This window comes from Citrus clementina, unplaced genomic scaffold (genome assembly GCF_000493195.1).
Source record: "Citrus clementina cultivar Clemenules unplaced genomic scaffold, Citrus_clementina_v1.0 scaffold_5, whole genome shotgun sequence".
In the NCBI taxonomy this organism is placed as follows: domain Eukaryota; kingdom Viridiplantae; phylum Streptophyta; class Magnoliopsida; order Sapindales; family Rutaceae; genus Citrus; species Citrus x clementina.
The window spans coordinates 35,541,086-35,562,182 of NW_006262201.1; the positions used below are offsets into that span (position 1 = coordinate 35,541,086).

The window sequence follows — 21,097 nt, forward strand, 5'->3', positions numbered from 1 at the left end:
AACTTATTCTAGTGGTTTTTTTTTTTATTATAAAGATTATTATTCAAGAGTTAACTCATATCAAATTAATAAATACTTTGTTCCAAGAACATGTGAGGTAACTTATTGTAGTGGTTTTTTTTTTATTACATGAGATTATTGTTTAAGATTACAACTCATATTTACAAATCAGATTATTATTGAGATTAATTTATATTAATTCTTATGAAGCACCTTAAATTTTTACCTTCTATTGAGACTAGTTTACAATAATTTTTATGAAGTACTGTCTAAATTTTTATCATTTTTAATATTCGAGGGACGTAAAATTACTTTCACCCAAGGAAAAAAATTACCTTCATTCAAGTTAAAGAAGAAAATTAAATTTCCACAATATAATTGTGAGTTTTTAATTCTAACCACTAGGCTTTAAAACCTAATGACTTATTTCTAGTGGTTATACATTTGAACATTGAGCTCTTTGTTGAATGATTAGGTAGCGTCGACATGCCGCATGCCGATAACAACTTGGTTAGCAGATAGCAGCTCTAACAGTATACGTGTCATAATCTAATTTATTTGATTGTGCTACTTACCTGCACTCATAATTTCAAAAACAACTTTTTTTTTTTTCTTTCAATATATGGAAAACTAAACAACTAACAACAAATTCAATAAGTAGCCATACGAGCGGATCTTATTGACGTGACTTGTTAAATTATCAATAACGTGGTCTTAAAAATAGTTATGAGTAAAGTAAATAAATAATAATAAAACAAAACAAAAACTTTAGCCGAAAACAGAAAGCATTCAAAGCGGTGTGGTGTGTCGACAGTTGGAGGAGTGAAAAGCCCAAGCCCAAGCCGCCCGCCCCCCGACAAGGCCCAGGAAAAAGTTAAAGCTTTGACGATCAAAAAGACAGAACAAGGCCTCTTTTTGAGTTACGTCAACGCTAACAACAAACGAGTTTTTTTTTTTTTTGACCTTTTTTTACTGTGTCAGAAAGATCCAAAAGACTTGCAATAATACGAAGTAAACAAACCAAAGCCACATCTTCAGAGAGAAAAATAAAATATAAAATAAATAAAAGTAAGAAAAAGCTTTAGGAAAACGGCCTTGATTTTCCAGTCACTTCCTTTCACCCCATAGGCCACACCCCATAAGGACAGGAGACAGACACACTCGCGCGCAAAACTCAGCGTTTGGACCCCCAGCCCCCTCATCAGCCTCTCTCAGTCTCTCTGCTGCGCCGCTGCTACACCACTAACTACTCATCATTAATCTGGAGAGAGGATAGAACCCTCTCGATTCTCTCTCTAGAGACTTAAATTAATCACCTAACCATTTTCTAGAGGGCAAATTTGGTGACGTGTTTCGAAAAGTCAAAGATGAGTACGGGTTCGGGTTCGGATTTGGTCAAATTCGTCGAGTCCGCACTGGGGTTGTCGCTGGGAGATTCAGTGACGGACACGGTGATCCTGATCGCCACGACGTCGTTTGCTGTGGCAATTGGATTGCTGGTGCTGGTTTGGAAGAAATCGTCGTCGGATCGAAGTAAAGAAGTGAAGCCGGTGGTGCCGCTCAAGCCGCTGTCAGCTAAGGACGAGGATGACGAAGCCGACATCGCTGCTGGCAAGACTAAAGTCACTGTTTTTTACGGTACTCAGACCGGAACTGCCGAGGGCTTTGCTAAGGTAAATGTTCTGTGACATTGTTTTGTGGTTGATTGATAACTTCAAATTTATGATGAATGACTTTAAATTGAGCTCGCCAGTTATAAAACGGTAACTAAACATTTTCCGCTTAATTGTATAGTGAATGTGACAAAGTCATCAATGCTTTCTATTTTATTACTTTTATTTGTTGAATCATATAAAAGAAGGGGAAAAAAAAAAGATGGTGTTGTTTGATGATGGCTTCATTGGGCTAAGTGTTCATGTTTTCATAGTGTTATGCCCGATGGCATTTGTCATTATCTCTAGGGAATATTATGATATCCTAAAGAAATGTTAGTCACAATCTTGGAGTTTAACAGTCCTACAGTCTCAAGATGAGATATGGAATTTATCAATTGGATGATGAGTTTCATAACTTGTAAGATTATTTATTGCTCTGACCCACTATTCAATTGATGGATGTGGCAGGATGCAAAAACTTTGGTTGATACTTGGGAAATATACCGTTTCACTCCTCAGAACTTGCTTTTGTTTACTGTTTACATGACAATATTATAACTTTGCACTAATAGATTATTTGTGCTGTATGGTAATATTGAGGTACAACAACAGAAGGGTTTTTTTTTTTTTTTGGTCCGTTCATTTTCTATCTAAAATCGCTATATCATTCATGATTGATGAACTGAAGCGATGGGTTTAATTTTTTTTTTTTGTTTTTGGTGAATGAAAGAGCTAAACAATGTTTTTACTTTTTGGTGCTATGATTCATGGGACATTGTTTTTATTGTAGGCTTTGGCAGAAGAAATCAAGGCGAGATATGAGAAAGCAGCTGTCAAAGTCGTTGATCTGGTATGTTGGAAAGGAATGTGTTGCGTGGAATTTCAACATTTCCCGACTTGGACTTACCTGAGTTTTATTGTGTTGGCTACAATTTGGATTAGGATGATTATGCTATGGATGACGAGCAATATGAAGAAAAACTGAAGAAAGAGACGTTGGCGTTTTTCATGGTAGCAACGTAAGACAGTTCCTTCTACTGGCAATTTATTTGCATATGAAATTGTATTTGGTTTTCTGGTAAGAATGCTGCATTCAATATATTTGAGACTGACTTGCAGATATGGAGATGGAGAGCCTACCGATAATGCAGCAAGATTCTACAAATGGTTTACTGAGGTTGCAAGATTGCTTTAATAGAAATACTGTGTATCTCAATTCAAAGCACATTTTCAGATATTGGAATGACTCTTTTCTTCTTTTCAGGGAAATGATAGGGGGCCCTGGCTTCAACAGCTCAAATTTGGTGTTTTTGGTCTGGGCAATCGCCAATATGAACATTTTAACAAGGTAAAACTTGCAAGAGATATATCTTTGTTTATGTCATGTTGTGATGTATCTGATGAAACTGTTTTCGATGGAAACAGATTGGAATAGTGCTTGATGAAGAACTTTGCAAACAAGGTATAATGTATTAATTTAAAAATTGATATTCTCTTCTTAGCATTACTAGTACATGCTAATTTTAGTGGTTACTAACTAAAAGAAAACAATTAAATATTTTAATATTGACAGCATTCAGTGATGATCTTCCACCATCTGCTTTTGCTGTGTAATTGATTTCAACTCCCAGTATCTGTTTTTTTTCTTATTTTACAGTCTTCTGGTTGATGCAGGTGGAGCACGACTAGTTCCTCTTGGTCTAGGGGATGATGATCAGTGCATTGAGGATGATTTTACGGCCTGGTATGCTCTGATTGTCTAAGAGAAGTACATCTTCCTCGCTTTTCTCAAACTTATTGCAACTTTTGTTTAAGCAATATCTACCTTTGTTTTCAAAGGAGGAGGGGTTAAACTTCTTTTTGGATAACTGGTTTTCTGATGTAGCAAGTGTCCTTAATTGTTTTCTCTTCACTAGGAGAGAATTAGTATGGCCTGAGTTAGATCAATTGCTCCGTGATGAAGATGATGCAAATACAGTATCTACACCTTACACAGCAGCTATTCCTGAATATAGAGTAATGATTCATGGTCCTACTGTTACATCTTCTGCGGATAATTACTCAAACATGCCAAATGGGAATGCTTCTTTTGATATTCATCATCCATGCAGGTACAGAAAGATGTGAATCTGCTGGTTCTTTCTCGAATTTTATCATCTACTAATATTGATTGTTTTGCTTTCCTGAAGAGTCAATGTGGCTGTCCGGAGAGAGCTTCACAAACCTGATTCTGATCGCTCTTGCATTCATCTGGAGTTTGATGTATCAGGGACTGGTATTACGTAAGTTCATGGCTGTATATTCTTAGAAGTTCGGATCTTAAATTGCTATCTGTTAACAAGTTTATACATGAGAACAATCCAATAAGAAAAAAGAGCGGGCAGTTTCTCCTCGTAGCTTTATAATCATTCACTGCATGCAGGTTTAAAGGTTTCCTTTCTAGTTTTAGTCGATGTACATATTTCAGCTATAAATTCAATGAGACAAAAAATTCATTCTAATCAAATTACATGGTGTTTGGTGATCATCCAGGCACCCTTTAATTTGCATATGATTTCTGTTAAGAATAACTCCACCTCTTAAATAGGAAAGGTGCTATTGTCTTCTAAAGCTTGACATGGCTCAAAAATCTTTGGTTTCATGTGTTTTTTTAAAGATTTCCTGGCTAACTTAAAGGAAAAAAAGGTTTTCTTTGGATATCTAAATGTGCTTTTGCATTTATACCTAATTCTATTCAGTTTGCTTTTATATGCAGTCTGTCAGTTTTAGTTGATAGACTGTCACCTAAGTGCCTTTCTCTCTTTGGTTTCATTTTGTAATAATAATTTGGATCAGCTTGTAAAATATTAGGTCTTACATATGGGTAATTGATAAACTATTAACTGATTTGTTCTATTGATTGTCATCAGATATGAAACTGGAGACCATGTTGGCGTTTATGTAGAAAATTGTGATGAAACTGTTGAAGAAGCTGGAAAGCTATTGGGTCAGTCTCTAGAGTTGTTGTTCTCTCTTCATACTGACAATGAAGATGGCACTCCAAGGGGAAGCTCATTGACGCCTCCCTTCCCTGGCCCATGCACACTTCGCACTGCATTGGCACGATATGCAGATATACTGAATCCTCCTCGTAAGGTGTGTATTAGCACTTCGCCGGTCCATGCTCGTGAACATCACTTACTGGGTTTTGATTATGTAAATAATAATACTTTGGATTCCAAAATTGTTTCCATTGCCAGGCTGCTTTGATTGCACTGGCTGCTCATGCCACTGAACCTAGTGAAGCAGAGAGACTTAAGTTTTTATCATCACCTCAGGGGAAGGTTAACTAATAACTTGTGCTTTCTTTAACCCTCTTATTGCTGTCCTTATTTTAGATGTTTTATTTGGTTTATATGTTCATGTGTATGTATATTTCTTTCCTTTATCCAGGACGACTACTCACAATGGGTTGTAGCCAGTCAGAGAAGTCTTCTTGAGGTAATGGCTGAGTTCCCATCAGCAACACCTCCCATTGGTGTGTTTTTTGCAGCTGTAGCCCCTCACTTACAGCCTCGTTACTACTCTATCTCATCCTCACCTAGGTGATACGCTTGTTCTGATTCATGCTATTATGTCTAATTATTCCTTTTCTATTTATATGAATTAAGTCTTTTGTTTTTTGCAGATTTGCCCCTGATAGAGTTCATGTTACATGTGCTTTAGTTTATGGTCCTACTCCCACTGGTAGAATACACAAAGGGGTCTGTTCAACGTGGATGAAGGTAGTGACAGCTTTGTAATTTTCTTTCTCCTTCTGCAATTCAGACATGACATGGTCATCATGTGACATATGGGAGGCTTTGCTATCATCTAACCTTTTTTTTTTTAATTTGAAAAATTAAAAAATCAGAATGCAATTCCTTTGGAGGGTAACGGGGACTGCAGCTGGGCTCCAATTTTCATCAGACCATCTAATTTTAAGTTGCCAGCCAATCCTTCTGTTCCAATCATCATGGTTGGACCTGGAACTGGATTGGCGCCTTTTAGAGGGTTTCTACAGGTTTGTTATCATTCTCTGTGTTGTATCTACTTTTGTTGTAACAATGAAGAAAATTTAAGGAGTTTTCCTTTGTCCAGGAAAGAATGGCTCTGAAACAGGATGGTGCTCAACTTGGTCCTGCTTTACTGTTCTTTGGATGTCGAAATCGTCGGATGGTTAGGATCTTTTGTTATTTGCTGCAACTCTGATATCGGTTATTTTCTGAAAACATTGCAAGGTTGTGCCAATTAATATCCTGCCTTGATGTTCATTTTTAGGATTTTATTTATGAGGATGAGCTCAATAATTTTGTGGAAGAAGGTGTTATATCTGAGCTGATTCTTGCATTCTCACGAGAGGGGCCACAGAAGGAATATGTTCAGCATAAAATGATGGACAAAGTGAGTTGTAGGCTCTAAGAAAGGTGGATGTTCTTGTTCTGAAGACAATTCAGAATTTCATTAGGTTTATTTCATTTGCAGGCAGCACAATTGTGGAGCCTATTGTCCAAGGAAGGATATCTGTATGTTTGTGGTGATGCCAAGGGCATGGCAAGAGATGTTCATCGCACTTTGCACACAATAGTTCAGGAGCAGGTATGACTTCATGATTCAATAATAAATTTATCCTGTTAATTGGATAGGATTTCATGTGATGAAGCTGAAGGTTACTGGATTGTATTTGATTGAAGTTAATTGCTTAATTGTATGATGTAATGTATGTGTTTATTGTTGCACATAAATGTCAGGAAAATGTGGACTCATCAAAGGCGGAATCCATAGTGAAGAAATTCCAGATGGAAGGACGATATCTTAGAGATGTCTGGTGATGATTTTCTCTGTCATGTTCATCATGGTTGTCACATCTTTTCAGCAGATGTACTGGTGGAGCACAAGCGTTTAACTGGTTTATCTCCCGCATTGCTGGGGCAGTGGGTGGCAACATATTGCTATAGTTTTTTCAGTAATGACCTGTCAGATCTTATTTACCTTTGTTCCATTTTTTTTTTCCCGAGTGGAAGGATAATTTGGTTTAGACTTCTAGATGATATCCTTAAAAATTGAATCAGGAAATAGACATGTAACAACTTGCAAACGTGTCAACGTATATATATTCACAATTGGCTGTAGGTTATGGGATGGATTTGCTTTGCACTACCAAACGGTGATGTTGAATAAAGCTAAGCTAAAGTTGGCCTCTATTTGATGAACCTGCTCTATATTCTATCGATTATTGTTGGGGACATTATAATATATGCTTCCCTGAGATTCAATTTTTTATCATACGAAAAAGAAAAACGCATGTGCTCATGAGGGGGATTGTGCATTCATGAACTTCTCATCAATCATAGTCATAGCTGTTGTTGTTGTTGTTGTTGTTATTATTATTAATAATGTTATGGAGTAATTCGAAATTCTGGGGCAGTTAAGACTGTTTGAAAGGAAAGGAGATGGCCAAACGTGATTCATGTGAAACCCACCGATATAATTCCACAACTGAAAGGAACAGCGGAGTTAATGCTGGACAAGTTGGATTAGCAAATATTTTGGGGGGAAAAAAAATTATCAGCTAGTATTACATTACATGATTTCTGCTAAAGATCCAGTGAAAGTGTGACACCAACAAATCCAACCAAGAAATTATCGGTGTACGTCCCTGTTAAATTCTCCTTTCTCTAAAATAATATATAATTATTATATAATTTAATTTTCTCCTTCATTAATAATACCTAGGGAATAATATATGTGAGTGTGAGTGTGTGTGTGTGTGTGTAAGATTGACTTTTGGAGACGATGAATTGGAACCGAAGATTCCTGTCTATCCATAAAAGGAAAAAGATTTAAAAAAAAAAAATGGAAAGGGCGATAAGGTCATTTAAAGGTGCTGCGATTGCTTCTTTCTACACCTCCATCTCTGCCTTTTTCAGTCATCCTTTCCCCGTTTCTTTCTCTCCACTTAATTAGAAACCCCCGACAGGCGCGTGTTCTCCACGCTCTGCAACGGTCGGTCATCCTCGCTCGTTCAACTCTCGTACTCTCTCTCTCTCTCTCTCTCTCTCTCTAGGTTTTTGGCCTTTATCAATTTCTCACTCTAAAACCCTAGGGGTTTTAGTTGCTGATTTCCACCAATCTTACCATGTAATTTAATCAATAAAACAATGGTTGAGAACACTAACAAGAAGCAAAAGAAAGGCTCAATCAGCGAAGGAGACGTCTCCTCTCTCTTACAAAGGTTCTTTCTCTCTCTCTCTCTCTTCTTCTTTTAATTAAATTTGTGTTTTATTTTTTATTTAGGTGTTTGTAATGTAACATGATTTTGGTGTTTGTTACCGAGCAGGTACACAGCAAATACGGTGCTGGCATTGCTACAAGAAGTAGCTCAATTTCCGGATGTGAAGCTTGATTGGAATGCGTTGGTGAAGAAGACTTCAACTGGGATTTCTAATGCCAGAGAATACCAGATGCTTTGGAGACATTTGGCTTATCGGAACACCTTGTTTGATAAATTGGAAGACAACGCCCAACCTTTGGTAAACATTTTTCAACTCCCCTTTCCCGGACGCTGCCTTTGGTCTGTTTTGTGTGTAACAGAGGCGTGTTATTTGGTTTGCGTGAATCAGGTTGGCTTTAGGAATTTCTAGGTGGTGATATATGATTTTTAAGGAAAGAATGTCACTACAGTGTACTCAGAGTGTGATACTTCTGGCTGCTATCAGTTTTCAAGTTATCTAGGCTGTTTGTGAAATGTGAATTTATTCTTCATTGACCAAAAACTGTTGAATGTTCACATTGGTGTTGCTGGCTAGGCTACACTGATCGTCTTCAATAGAAATGATCCAGGTTTATGTTGATAATTTGCTTGCTTTCTTGGTAAAACAATTGTTGCGAGCCTCTCGTGTTATTTTGTGCTTTGGAATCAACCCATGACTGTGAGTTGCTGAGGGTAGAGAATCTTAACAGACGCATGCATGCATATATAGATTCACATCAACTAATATGACCAGGAAGGAACTTGAGGAAAAAAGAAAATGACCGAATAACATAAATGTCTGCTGAGTAGAGACCAAATTATTTCACTACATTGGCACATCGAGTTATTAACTTCTTGAACATTTTTGTCTTGTTGAAGCAGTTATTGTCTTTTCTTCTACATTTTATTGATTTGCATTGTAAAGCGCATAGGTTCAATGGTCTATAAAGCTTTCTTTTGTAGTTTGGTAAACTAGGGCATTCATATCTTGATTCTCGCTGACATCCTTGCTAATCCTACACAGGTCATGGTCATTTATGTTGTCTATAATGAACTTTTTCATATGCAGGATGATGATAGTGACTTGGAATATGAATTGGAGGCATTCCCAGAAGTTAGCAGTGAAGCATCAACTGAGGCTGCTGCATGTGTAAAAGTACAATAAATTTTTCTGAATTTACTCTAGTAATTTTCCAATTTTTAAATTGAATGTTTTCTCTTTATATAGATACTAAGTAGCTTTGTGAAAGATCACTATTTCACTTTCCTGTTCTTTTCATGATTTGAATATATAGTAGGAGAAGTTGTGAATTGGAAGACTGTCTCAGTTTTCATCCATATAGATGACATGTTTGTGGGACCTTACTGATATTTGATCCTCAGACATGGGCTTTTGGTTGAAATAACAAGTGATGAGTACAAAATGTGTTAGGTGGTTCTGTATGTGATACAGATGAAAGATTCTGGTAAAGAAATTGGGTCACATAATATCTCATGTGCCTGGGCCATTCTACTAAAACTTCAGTAGAGTTGTGATATGATCTTCTAAAGAAGGAAAAAGAAACGCAATCAAAATGTTTTCATTGGTTATTGGTGACTGTTGGATGGTTGCATTTTATTAGTTAAGGTGTAGCCTTGCCCGTAGACATTGTCAATATCCATTCATTTAAGTGGATTCTGAACTTTGAACATTTTATTGTCAAGAAGGCATAACTTAAAATAAGTTTTGATCGTTAGACTCTTTCTCTGCTTGTCCTGTCATGCTTTACAGAACAAATTGTTATGTGTTTGAACTGATTTCAAAATGAAATTATAGTGCTTAAATTTATTGTTTATCATACTAATTGATGGTTCTCTTAGTCCAGTTAATCATTTTATGGGGTTGTTCTTTTGGCCAGGTACTGATTGCTTCTGGCCTGCCAAGTGATTCCAGTCTCCCTAATAGCTCGATGGTTGAGGCCCCATTGACTATAAATATTCCCAATGGCCAGTCACTCAGAGCTTCTACAGAAAATTCACAACCTTCTTCCTTAATGCAAGGGATGAATATCACAGTTCCAGTTGCTGTTCAGAAAGTGCCGTTACCTGCACCAACTCCTGAAGTATTGGATGCAAATGGATTAATAGGTGGCAGCATGCCTCCTCGAAAGAAAAGAAAACCATGGACTGCAGAAGAGGATTTAGAGCTGATTTCTGCCGTGCAGAAATGTGGTGAAGGGAATTGGGCAAATATCCTAAGAGGAGACTTCAAGTGGGATAGAACTGCTTCACAGTTATCTCAGGTTATTTTTATCACCTTTTATTGTTAAATTTGTAGCTGTTACCAATTTTTGATATATGACTCACCATTATTCATTTAGTCTCTCCTATGAAGCAAATATGTAGAATGATATGAGATATATGATGCTTGGTTATAACAGGTGTTTTCTTTACTATTTTCCCTTTCCTCAATTGACAAGCAAGCAGATGGGGACATTTCGCTGGGTCATATTTCAAGGGTGTATAGTATTGTCTAACCAATTGATTGTTGGGACTTCACCTGTAACCGTGTTCTTTTTTTGACAATTGACAACATGCAGTGTGGTCAAAGTGTTGATGAGTGGACAGGTGATTGCTTTGTCTGGGTAATGCCTCTAGGTTTCTCGGCCGATCAGTTGGATGTGTCATTTATTACATGGGCCACAAAGCAATCTAACTTCAGTTTCACATTTGCGATGATGCCTGCTAATCAATATAAAAGTAGTTACCAGTAAATTGCATGGTCTTACAATCATGTTATATATAGTCATTCTGTGCTGACTTTAAACAGCATACATATATTATATCTGTAGGTATTTCCCATCTTATTTGAAATATCTAAGTTGCTAGAAATGTCAGTTAGGGTGTTTTTAAGGTTAGTGGACATCTTTCTTGCCTTTTGTAAGCTTAACTTTTTCATGATGATTCTGTTTAAATTAAAGTTTTCAAAGTTGAACTTGATCATAGGTGCTAGGAAATTAGAACTTTTTGTTGAACTTGATTTCAACTACTGAAGCGAACACTTTTTGGCTTTTGACAAGCTTGATTTACATTTTGAACTTGTATTGATGGTAAAGCCATTACAATATAATTACTAACAGCTATCCGTTGTCATCTAGTCCGGTCAGGATGTCTGGGTTTACCCAGTTTTCCCGGGTTCAAATCCCGGCAACGGAAATTTTTATTTTGTTATTAATATTTTTCTCATGGTGACTTCATTGAAATAAAACAAAATAATGTTTTTATCTGGCAGGATTCTTGTCTTGCTGTGTGTTCTACTAATTATTACAATCTTATTCCAATGTCTGCAGAGGTGGAATATCCTTAGGAAGAAACATGGCAACGTGATTTTGGGATCCAATTCATCTGGCTCACAACTTTCTGAGGCACAGCTGGCAGCTCGTCACGCAATGTCCCTGGCCCTTGATATGCCAGTTAAAAACATAACAGCATCTTGTACAAATACTACTGGTGATTCTCTTCTTCTCATCAAACTGAACTTATGAATTTAAAACCTTGTGATGACTTTGTTTTGGAACCTTTTATTTTTATTGTTGGCTCCAAATTTTGTTTCAATTATGCTTAATCCATCTTAAGATTTGTTAATTTTGTGTATTTTTTGAACGATTTTTCCATCAATTTGGAACAGCTGGGACAACTTCAAGTGCTACAATGAATAACCCCGTGCCTTCCACTGCAAATGCTGAAGCTTCTTCAGTGGCCAACCAATCAAAATTATCTCCTGTGGGATCACCTGGTTCTGCAGTAAAATCTCGAGTACCCTTGAAGAAAATGCCAGCAAAGTCAAATTTCGGTGCGGATTCAAGCATAAGAGCTGCAGCAGTTGCTGCTGGAGCTCGAATTGTAACCCCATCGGATGCCGCATCACTGCTCAAAGTTGCTCAGGCAAAGAAGGCAATCCATATTATGCCCTCTGGTGTTTCCTCAATCAAATCTCCCAGTGCAGGTAGTGCCTCTGTGCATTTGGAGGCTTCTCCCACTACACGCTATGTTCGGCCGAGCCTGCCTGTTGTACCATCCTCAAGCAGTCCTGCTGTCACATCTAGTGCCTCACATCCTGGTTTGGTCAAAGCTGCCTTACCAAAAGTGCAGCATAATACATCCTGTGAGCAGACTAATGCAGTAGTCTCTGTTCCAGGCACTGAACTTCAACTAAAGCCAGAGGTGAAGGCTGGAGAAGAGATCAAAGTTTCTGGTGGCAGTGTCTCAGGAAATGAACCAAGCAAGGAAATTCAATTAGATTTGCCAAAACTAGATGCAGAATTTAAAAATCAAGCAGCAGTTGCAGAATTTGAAAATCAAGCAGCAGTTGCAGAGAATCCTGATTCCTCTTCGAATATGGAGATTGTTGAGAATGGCCAGGTGCAGAGTAATGGCAACCAGCCTGAAGGTAATGGGAATCAAAACGGCAATGATGATAAGATGGTGGATTCACCAGTTGCAAATGGTGAAAATCAAGCTGCTGTTAAACAGAAAAATAGTGGGCTGCCTCAAAGCTCTAATAATGAAGAGGCAGAATTACCAACCCTGGTGATCGACAAATGCAGCAGCAAAAATCTGGAGGTTTGAGGTGATATGAAGGCTAGCATGTAAGAAACCAGTTGTAGGTATCTTGTGCAAGATACAGACCAATTAGTTTTGGGTTTCAATTTGTTTGTTAAATTGTGTAGTGTAAATTTAGTTCTCGAGGGAAATTATTGAAAGTAAAATGATTTCAGCTGCATCCTTGTCAATGGTGCATCTTCTCATATTAATATGCAGGCTTAATGAGATGGAACTCTGATGGAGGAACGAAACTAGCACTACGGAAGTCCAATTCCAACTGCAGTCTGAAACGGGAATTAGTAAACACAATATGTCTATATACTAGTATACTTTATTTTATAAAGTATTAAACATCGTTTTATGGGTTCACGTCCTAAAATTAAAAAGAAAACATAATCCTTTCATCATATTCTGCCTGCACACAAAGGACCTATTCTATCAGAATCAAGCACAAATTAAATAGCTTCCTTAATGGTAACGAGAGCGAAGAAAGAAAGGCCTGTATGCTATTGCGGGCATCTTGCCGGGGCGTGATCACTGTCTTGTCTCTGCAGTGCTGGACTCATGCAAGAGAAGAGTGATGGCTTTTGTTTCTGGCCCTGCTTCTTTAATTTCACTCCGAATAAGAAGGAATGCAATGGAATTCTTGCTCTAGTTGATGAGCTTCTCATTGGGGGGTGATGCCTTAGCTGCTCATCCAGTTTTGCCAGTGTCTTCTCAACTTCAACTCTTAGTTGCTTCACACAATCAAGGCCTGCATGCAGCTCATCAGCAATCTTCTTGTTCTCTTGCTTCATGTTCATAATTTCACCTTGAAACTTTGCAGCTTGATAATTGCTGAGTTCAGCATCTTCTGCTTTGGCACTGGCACTGGCACTTGCGTTAGCAACTCTTGATACCTCTTCTTGAATGTTGCACAGAGATGTGTATCTATCTTGCACTTCGTCTTTCAATACTTCATTATTTTCCAGCCATAATGTCAGTTCAGTTTGTATTTCTCTCAGATGTTTGTATATAGGCCGCGCATCTGATTTAGTATAGCGTTGCTTTGCACTTCCTTCTTGCTTCTTCTTATCCTTGAGTCTCGCCAACTCTGCTTTCAAATCCTGTACTGTACTTTGGTATTTCTGTATCTGATGAACAGACGTGCTGAACCTCAACCAGAACTCCAGGTTTTCCTCCAGCAGTTCATCAATATCTGCACGGATTTTTTCTTCTATGGGTGAAATAGTACAGTGAATTTTTACGTGCTTTACGTTCACCTTGCTTTGTTCTCTTTTAGGATACTTCTTCAAATCAATTCTTTCTCTGTAATCGTAGATGTGTTCACTTGATGATGGAGCTGGCTGTTGACTTGAACCTAAGAATGAAAAATGAGAAACTGGGGTAGCTGTTGTTTGTGTTATGCTTTCATGGGATTCTTCCTGTTCCTGTTCCTGATGTGACTCTGTCAAACTAGTATGAGTATCCATGGTTTCATGTAAACTTGTATGTGAAACTGTGCCCAGTTTTTGTCGTAAAGCATGAATCTCCTCATCTCTGAATGCAACAGCATTTTCCAATTCCCTTATCTGCAATGCTAATTCGATGAATCTATCACGATTTTTCTTCTCCATCACACTCAGCTTTCTCCTCACATCCGTGTAATTATGAAGCACTGAAGTGTACTCCTCCAGTAGAATCTTTTCTCTGTCTTCTAATCCACTTGACAGCATCCTCCAGTTTGGTGTTTCTTCTCCTTCCTCTATCCCAGGTTCATCTGGCTCGGTATCAAGGTTAATGCTTGCTGTTTCTGACATGAATTTCTTCTCATCGGGCTTGTCGCTTGGGCCTGAATCATTGTCTTCTCTTTGTGCTTTGACGGTATCATTTTCCTCTTCTTCTTTCTCGGCACCAGAAGTCAGAATGTTGTCATCCTTTTCGTTTTTAGCATCCGAAATAGCTTTCACTTCTGGGAATAATCCTGCATTCTCAACATCCTCTTCTATCTTCCCACTTTGTAATTTCTCGGATAAATAGTCGGCACTACTAGTTGCTTCAACAAAATGTGTTAGGAGGTTGTTGCTTTGATCATCAATGCTTCGGTTCAGACTTTTAATTCTGTGCAGTTCCTCCTCCACTGCTGTTAACCTCTTTTTCATACCATCTGAATCCGCAATCAAAGATTCTTTTTCTCCTTCCAGCCTACTAATGTGTCCCTCTAGCTGATCTGTTTCTGATCTCAACGTCTTCACCAAAGCCGTTTGTGAAGAGACGGCAGACTCCAGATTAACAACTTTATCCACAAGCTCATCAATTTTCTCAACCAGTTGTGTCACAGCGAGAGACTCGTTTGAATCAACTGCAACCTGATCCTCAATCTTTTTACTTGACAGTTCAACATCGCTTTTCCCTTGTGGGGCTAAATCTGCTTTCAATTCTGAACCTGCAGTTGTCTTATTCTCATTTTCCTCCCAGGGTTGTTCTTGCTCTCGCTCATCTGTTTGGTTGACAATAAACCGATTTCTGAGCTTTATAAACTTCTCATGAGCCTCTATAATCCTTTGTTGTTCTGTTTTTGCCTCTTCAAGTGACTGCTCCTGTTTTTCTTGCAACTTACTCAACGTGTCTTGGCACGACTTTACAGCAGTGGCTGCGATCAAAGTTCTAGCTTCATTGTCATCTATAACGGTGCCAATACCGAACTCATCCTGTAAGTTACAAACTTTGGCTTGCATTTCAGTTATCTGGTCCTCAATCTCCCAATACTTTTCATATCCGCGTTCATACGAACTCTTGGCAAACTCTTTTTCAGTTTGCAAGCCCAAGATTCCTTTCTGCAGCTTATCAATTTCTTCTAGTGCCTCCTCTTTGTTCAAGCCTGATTTTAGTGACACAGCAGCAGCAGCAGCTTTAGCAGAGCTTGAATTTCCCTTTAAGCCCTTCTTAGCCATTCTCAAAAAAGGGGTCATGAAATCTTTCTTTGGAATGGCGGGTACATTTGGTATGTTCGCATTAGGCTTAAATGCTGCTTTATTTGAAGGCGATGATACACCTTGATTCTCTTCATCTTCTGCATCCATTGCAAACTGAACTTGTTCCGGAAAAACAGTAGCAATGGTTCGGTTGGCGCTCTGCAGCTCTTTGGACAAGTGATCATATCTTTCTGCTAATGCTCTATATGATCTGTATGAGTCTTCCACGAAGTTTATCAGTTCCGGTCGCTTCCTGTAATACATTTCAGCCCTTTGGGCGAATGAGTCTCCATCATCATCGATGATTTTTAGCATCTCCCCAACCTTTTCCTCCATATCTGTCATTTAATTTCACCGAAAATTTTACATTTCTAATTAGTCACTAATTCCTAACAATATATACAGAAACGTGTTGTATCTTAATTCAATTTCAATAGATCTTCAAATTAGTGTTTCTAGTTTTCTGTACGGCTGCATGTATCATCACAGAATTTCGTTCTTCTACAAGCTAATTAAATTAAATCACAATGGGCAAGAATACACAATCATTCATCCTAATTCTTTTACAATATTTGTTTGATTGAAATTGTTATTAACGTGAAGGTAGTCACATGATCGCATCCTGTTGATGAGTAAAGAAATGGTGAAAAAACATAACCCCCCCCCCCCCCCCCCCCACCAAAAGAAAAAGAAAAAAGGTATTTAATTTAAGAAGCATATCAATATTATGAATGCACATACCTTGAAGGTTTGTTTCGAGCCATTTGGACTGTTTTGTTCTGATATGGCTAGCCCACCACCATGAGTAGGCATTGCTTGCTGCTCTCTGCAACATTACTAATGTGTTTATTCTCTATTAATTCTCATTCACTACACAATCATGCATGCATTGCGATGTCCCAATGGCATTCCCCTGAAGATGAAGGATTTGGAAGAATTAAAAAAAAAAAAAAGAAAAAGAATTTTGTGACAAGACAAACACAGCCTTGTAAGAATGTGATCAAATATGGAGGGGAGGACACTTCGCCACAATTAGCTGTAAAATCCTTTGACAAGCTCAATTATTATAGTAAGTCTCTTCAAAAACTCTGTCCGCGTGGCATTTCCATTTGTTTTGACAGCTTTTTCAGTTATTTATTCTGGTATCATTTTCACTCATTTAAGTGCCCCGCAACCCAACCGAATCCAAATCCAAAAACCATGGATAAGTACCGACTTTTTTTTTTTTTTTTTTTTTTACATGGATAGCTGTTATGACTAGAATTAACGGGCTTCCTTAATTTTTACATACCCCTACCAACTCCTTTCAGTTGTAAACAGTTGTCTTTAATTGGATGAATTGAATTGAATGGTCTGCAAATTTTTAATAATCAAAATGAATGATTAGAAATTATTGCCATACTTTTAAGTTGTCAATTAAGTGCGTTGTGTGATTTAAGTAAACGGTTCTTTTATAATTCTGTAATCTTAGAAACAGGGATCATATTATGGTACCGGGTGAGTATTCAATATGTACAATGGATATACCGTACACTTCTGGATAAAATGTGACGGTCCACAAAATAATGGAATAAAAACAAAAAGAAGATTTAGTCCTGCAATAAAATTTAAATTATTATTAGAATATTGTTTTGGTGCGTTTGATGTGAGTGACGCCTTGCAAAACTAAAAACCTTTACGCCATGAAGAAAGATAGAGACACAGAACTGAGAGAGTTTTGTCATGAAACATTTATTTACATAATATTGGCAATTATTTACAATAACGAGATGAAGCTTTAAACAGCTTCCGTATTTACAGTCATATATACAACAAAGAATTGAAATCACAGCTTTTGGATCCTTTTCTAATACTTTTACTTCGATCTCATTCCATCTTCTACCCAAATTCAACGACGCATCATACATCACACAGTTATCTCTGGCATGGCGAGAAGAAGACAGCAGGCACCCGTAAAGCTTCCTCCACAGATCTTTTCAGAGGAAGCAAAAAATGTACGTTAGTCCCATTACTGAGACTGCCATCAAACCCTTCAAGCATTGCCATTTCTAAGTCCTCGTACACTACTACTAGCTGCGAACCAGCATTAGGTTCAAGTGGTAACAGTATACTCAGAGCGGCTAATCTCTTTTTTCTTTTCTTTTTTCTCCCCCTCTAACTTGTATCTTCTATTAAATATTTACACATTATTTATCCATTTTCAAACACCAGAACAAATTTCCCAGAAATATTAAACAGCGGCCACCATGCAGACTTGTATGCAACCATCAGCAGTCAGCAGCATTAGTTATTCTGGAGGGAAGAGAGCCATTGCTCCATATACTTCTTGCTCTCTGCACATTGAAGAGAAAAGCAGAGAACAAATCAGCATAAAAAATACTGGATGAAAAATCAAGACTGTACGGTATTAGCCAAAAAAATAGATGCGTATACTTGCGGCAAAGGCCGCGTATAAGAAGCTATTGTATTATTACAAGAACTTCAAGGTCAGAGAAAAGAAAGAAAAACAATAACTTAGCTAGAGCAAAGCTAGGACAGTATGCATGATGGTAGTTTGGTTGAGATGGCTGAACGGGCTAAAAGTCCATCATATCTTGTAATCGGTAATTAATCAACTAGAAGATATGGAAAAAGGAAACACCAAACATATTGTTTGTAAGAAACCTTTTTCTTTTAATCTTCTTTACTAGAACTCAGGTGACCACCAGTATAAGCATTCAAGGCTAGGCCAGCTATGCCAAGGGGGCTATTGGTAAGTAACCTTTGTTATTAAACAGTTCAATATATATGTACCCCTTTTCCATAAGTTGGGAAGAATAATCATGCACGAGAAGTATATAAATACTCAATAGACATAGATAATGAGACAGAAGGGCAACATGAGATACTGCAATCTTAAGATTTGAAAACTTGACAGATGTTCGACCCTAATCTTTCTAGTATATGCTAAGCATTTTGACAGCTTATAGATCATTTCCACAGTTACAAAAAACATTAGTATTGCTCTAAAGGTTATATTATTGGATGCTAATGGGGTTCCCAAAACCAGGACTGAAAGCAACAACCAGATATTGGTGATGAACCTTCCTGGTCAACAACCCGTCAAAACTTAATCTGATATAATCATATATTCAAGTTTTACCAATAAATGATCTGGAACTATATTTTTATACCCTGTCCAAATGTTTTAATCCATTTTCTGCAAAATGTAGCTGAATAGAAAAAGAACACTTCTATCATCATTGTTGATGGTTAAAATGGTTGAAGGCTACTGTCAAGCAAACAAATTTCTGTACAACTGACAGATGATAGCTAAAATCTAAGTTCCAGCTGTGTATTCTGCAGAAAATCAAAGCCGAAGACTACATGACCATGTTTTGGTAACTGTAATTAGCATTTTCAGAAGCAATATGCAACGTACTTAATGACCATGTGAAGAACAGTCGAACTTCCCGGATTAAAAGGTTGATGTTCGGAGAACTAATGCAACAAGAAAGGAAATGCAAAAGCACATTTCAACTAGTCCATTGAAGTTCTAGATTTCACATCCCATTCAACAATTTGGTAATCCATGTGCAATTTAAGGTAAAATAATTTTGACCAAGAAATAAAATAGAAATCTGTAATAAAGTTAGTAAAGTTAAAGGGTGAAGAAATAACTCTTACCATCAGAGTAATTATCAGGGATATTCACAATAGCACCCAAAAAATTTTTTGTCGTGCCCTCCACCAAGTCATCTTGAACATGCCCGTAGCATGGAACCAACACAGCAAAACTATTGTCCGCATCATCATCACTCTGGAATCCAGGTCCATGAGGCTCCAACCATCCAACTGAATAATCTGAATCATCGGACTCAGACCCCGAAACACATCCACCATCGGATGGCACGAGAACAACATCATATTCCCTATCAATTTTCCTCTCTTCCCGACTTTGCCATTTCCTTTTGACCTTCCTAGAAGAAGAGGCCACATTAGCCCTCCCAACTAAAGGAAACTTCAGATTATCTAATTCCCACAATCCTGAATCTGATGAAGAGTTTAAAGAAGACCCATTAGAGATTTTAGGCTCCTGATGCTTTCCACTCCTCAGCCACCATGAAAGATTTGTAAATGCCAAAGCCATTCAATCAACCGTAAATGGTTGCAAACTTGCTTGCCTGTAACAGGAAACAATGAAAATAATTAGTGAACAACAGAAACAATTTTATAGCAAAAATCAATAACAGTGGACGAGGCTGATGATTAAGAAGAATTAACTCCTCTTTCACTATGTGCACAAATTTTACATCAGGCAGAATTAAGCAGAAAAAATTAAAAAAAAAAAAAAAAGCTCAAAACCTTATATTTTCCTTTGTTGTAACAATGAACCCAACAAACATCTCAGCAAATTCTTTTAACATCTTTCAGCTCAATCAAGACAAGCTTTTCATTTTGTATTGCACAAAAGAAACAGGAACTTCAATTCATTTAAAATCACTATTTTTTTTTTTTCCCTCACCGAACAACTGAACAGAAAGTAACAGGACATTAACTAAAAATTACAATACAGCCAGATACATATGCTGTCAATATAATACAATGAATTCATAAGACAACCAAATAGAAAACCTAATCATTCTATATTAAAAAAAGCTCGGAGGAACAAAACTGACCATAAATACAAGACACAGCTTTACCATAAATAGAAATAAATCGTAAGATAAATAACTAAACTTTGAAGCATGATGTGACTCATTTATTCAAACCAAAATACCCATCTTTTAAAAAATAAAACCCATAATTTGATTATTTTTTTTTTCCCTTCAAATTTATACATTCATCAATCAAACAAGAAATTAAGCTTAGCCACAGCATTTAAACGACAACCAAAGCTTCAAGCTTTTTCATATTTCTTCATTGTCAAAAACGTTCCTTTAACAAATTAAGTATCTTTTTTTGGAAAACGAAAAAGAGAAATGCAAAAACTTGAGAGGGGAAAAAAACAAAAAGAGAGAGAGAGAATGCTTGCCTTGTAGCTTAAACTTGGAATGTTAAATGAAGATTCAAAGCCCCCCCAGAAAAAATATATATATATATATAATCAAAATTCACAAAACCCAATAAGGAAGATTATTCATTCTAAGAAGGTACCTTTGAAACCCAAAAGCATAAGATTAATCACTATAAAAACGAATTTTTGTGCCAATTTTTCCTCCCTCTCTTCACTTTGAAGAATCAGTATTATATAAAGAGAGCCAGTGAGAAGATTGAGAGAGTCCGGGTAAAATTAGGGAAATTTACAAAATTAGCCATAAAACTTTTACGTTTTTCAACTTTAACCCCCCAAAGTTTTTTCTATCATAACTAGCCAAACACCTTATGTTTGGACTACATTACCCTCATCACTTTCATCAAATTTACAAAGCCATGCCACTTTTTCAAATTTACAAAGCCATGGCACCTGTTCCATTGCTTGTCGCGCATAAACCCACGTATTTTATGGAGTACATGATTTTGGATTTGATTTGTCTCGTCGTAAGCTTCGAAACGGTATATTATACGCCTAAAACGAACATATATAGCTCAAGTTATGGCTTTCGAAATATATATGAAATTTAGTGAGACAGGCAAGTGGGACAGGTGCCTGG

At 37.2% G+C, this 21,097-nt stretch overlaps 4 protein-coding genes across 6 annotated transcripts; 2 read left to right on the forward strand and 2 right to left on the reverse strand.

The window, feature by feature from the left end:
* The first annotated feature begins 1,033 nt into the window (after window positions 1–1,033).
* Window positions 1,034–6,886, forward strand: LOC18041216 (NADPH--cytochrome P450 reductase). Its single transcript, XM_006433753.2, has 18 exons — window positions 1,034–1,673; window positions 2,446–2,505; window positions 2,598–2,674; window positions 2,775–2,832; window positions 2,920–3,003; window positions 3,081–3,117; window positions 3,330–3,399; window positions 3,572–3,766; window positions 3,845–3,937; window positions 4,565–4,790; window positions 4,895–4,978; window positions 5,088–5,239; window positions 5,323–5,419; window positions 5,548–5,697; window positions 5,775–5,852; window positions 5,955–6,077; window positions 6,159–6,272; window positions 6,425–6,886. Exons 1-18 carry the CDS (start codon window positions 1,368–1,370, stop codon window positions 6,503–6,505), a joined length of 2,085 nt encoding a protein of 694 aa, XP_006433816.1. The 5' UTR covers window positions 1,034–1,367; the 3' UTR covers window positions 6,506–6,886.
* A 580-nt stretch (window positions 6,887–7,466) lies between these two features.
* LOC18041217 lies at window positions 7,467–12,706 on the forward strand. The gene is made up of 6 exons (XM_006433754.2): window positions 7,467–7,908; window positions 8,014–8,206; window positions 8,996–9,082; window positions 9,825–10,208; window positions 11,256–11,415; window positions 11,594–12,706. Exons 1-6 carry the CDS (start codon window positions 7,835–7,837, stop codon window positions 12,532–12,534), a joined length of 1,839 nt encoding a protein of 612 aa, XP_006433817.1. The 5' UTR covers window positions 7,467–7,834; the 3' UTR covers window positions 12,535–12,706.
* Window positions 12,707–12,816: 110 nt separating this feature from the next.
* LOC18040809 (protein NETWORKED 2A) lies at window positions 12,817–16,299 on the reverse strand. The gene is made up of 2 exons (XM_024184042.1): window positions 16,206–16,299; window positions 12,817–15,802 (listed from the first exon to the last, which is right to left on the reverse strand). The coding sequence occupies exons 1-2, from the start codon at window positions 16,297–16,299 to the stop codon at window positions 13,017–13,019; spliced, it is 2,880 nt and encodes a 959-aa protein (XP_024039810.1). The 3' UTR covers window positions 12,817–13,016.
* An 860-nt stretch (window positions 16,300–17,159) lies between these two features.
* Window positions 17,160–20,733, reverse strand: LOC18040810. 3 transcript variants are annotated; one of them, XM_006433757.2, is made up of 3 exons: window positions 20,601–20,733; window positions 19,131–19,627; window positions 17,160–17,797 (listed from the first exon to the last, which is right to left on the reverse strand). In XM_006433757.2, the coding sequence occupies exons 2-3, from the start codon at window positions 19,591–19,593 to the stop codon at window positions 17,748–17,750; spliced, it is 513 nt and encodes a 170-aa protein (XP_006433820.1). In that variant the 5' UTR covers window positions 19,594–19,627; window positions 20,601–20,733; the 3' UTR covers window positions 17,160–17,747. The 3 variants fall into 3 exon arrangements, with proteins under 3 accessions (XP_006433820.1, XP_006433819.1, XP_024040084.1); XM_006433756.2 differs by lacking the exon at window positions 20,601–20,733 and adding an exon at window positions 20,479–20,594; XM_024184316.1 differs by lacking the exon at window positions 20,601–20,733 and adding an exon at window positions 19,809–20,451.
* Between the last annotated feature and the right edge of the window lie 364 nt (window positions 20,734–21,097).

What these genes read in the sequence shown, in the direction of transcription:
- LOC18041216 (XM_006433753.2), top strand. Translation starts at nt 1,368, where the DNA reads ATGAGTACGGGTTCGGGTTCGGATTTGGTCAAATTCGTCGAGTCCGCA. An exon ending in TACTGAATCCTCCTCGTAAG is followed by an intron (nt 4,791 to 4,894) that starts GTGTGTATTAGC and finishes TTCCATTGCCAG; the next exon opens with GCTGCTTTGATTGCACTGGC. An exon ending in ACACAATAGTTCAGGAGCAG is followed by an intron (nt 6,273 to 6,424) that starts GTATGACTTCAT and finishes CATAAATGTCAG; the next exon opens with GAAAATGTGGACTCATCAAA.
- LOC18041217 (XM_006433754.2), top strand. Translation starts at nt 7,835, where the DNA reads ATGGTTGAGAACACTAACAAGAAGCAAAAGAAAGGCTCAATCAGCGAA. An exon ending in GTCTCCTCTCTCTTACAAAG is followed by an intron (nt 7,909 to 8,013) that starts GTTCTTTCTCTC and finishes GTTACCGAGCAG; the next exon opens with GTACACAGCAAATACGGTGC. An exon ending in ATCTTGTACAAATACTACTG is followed by an intron (nt 11,416 to 11,593) that starts GTGATTCTCTTC and finishes AATTTGGAACAG; the next exon opens with CTGGGACAACTTCAAGTGCT.
- LOC18040809 (XM_024184042.1), bottom strand. Translation starts at nt 16,299, where the DNA reads ATGTTGCAGAGAGCAGCAAGCAATGCCTACTCATGGTGGTGGGCTAGC. An exon ending in GCTCGAAACAAACCTTCAAG is followed by an intron (nt 15,803 to 16,205) that starts GTATGTGCATTC and finishes ATTAAATGACAG; the next exon opens with ATATGGAGGAAAAGGTTGGG.
- LOC18040810 (XM_006433757.2), bottom strand. Translation starts at nt 19,593, where the DNA reads ATGGCTTTGGCATTTACAAATCTTTCATGGTGGCTGAGGAGTGGAAAG. An exon ending in CCCTGATAATTACTCTGATG is followed by an intron (nt 17,798 to 19,130) that starts GTAAGAGTTATT and finishes TTCAATGTGCAG; the next exon opens with AGAGCAAGAAGTATATGGAG.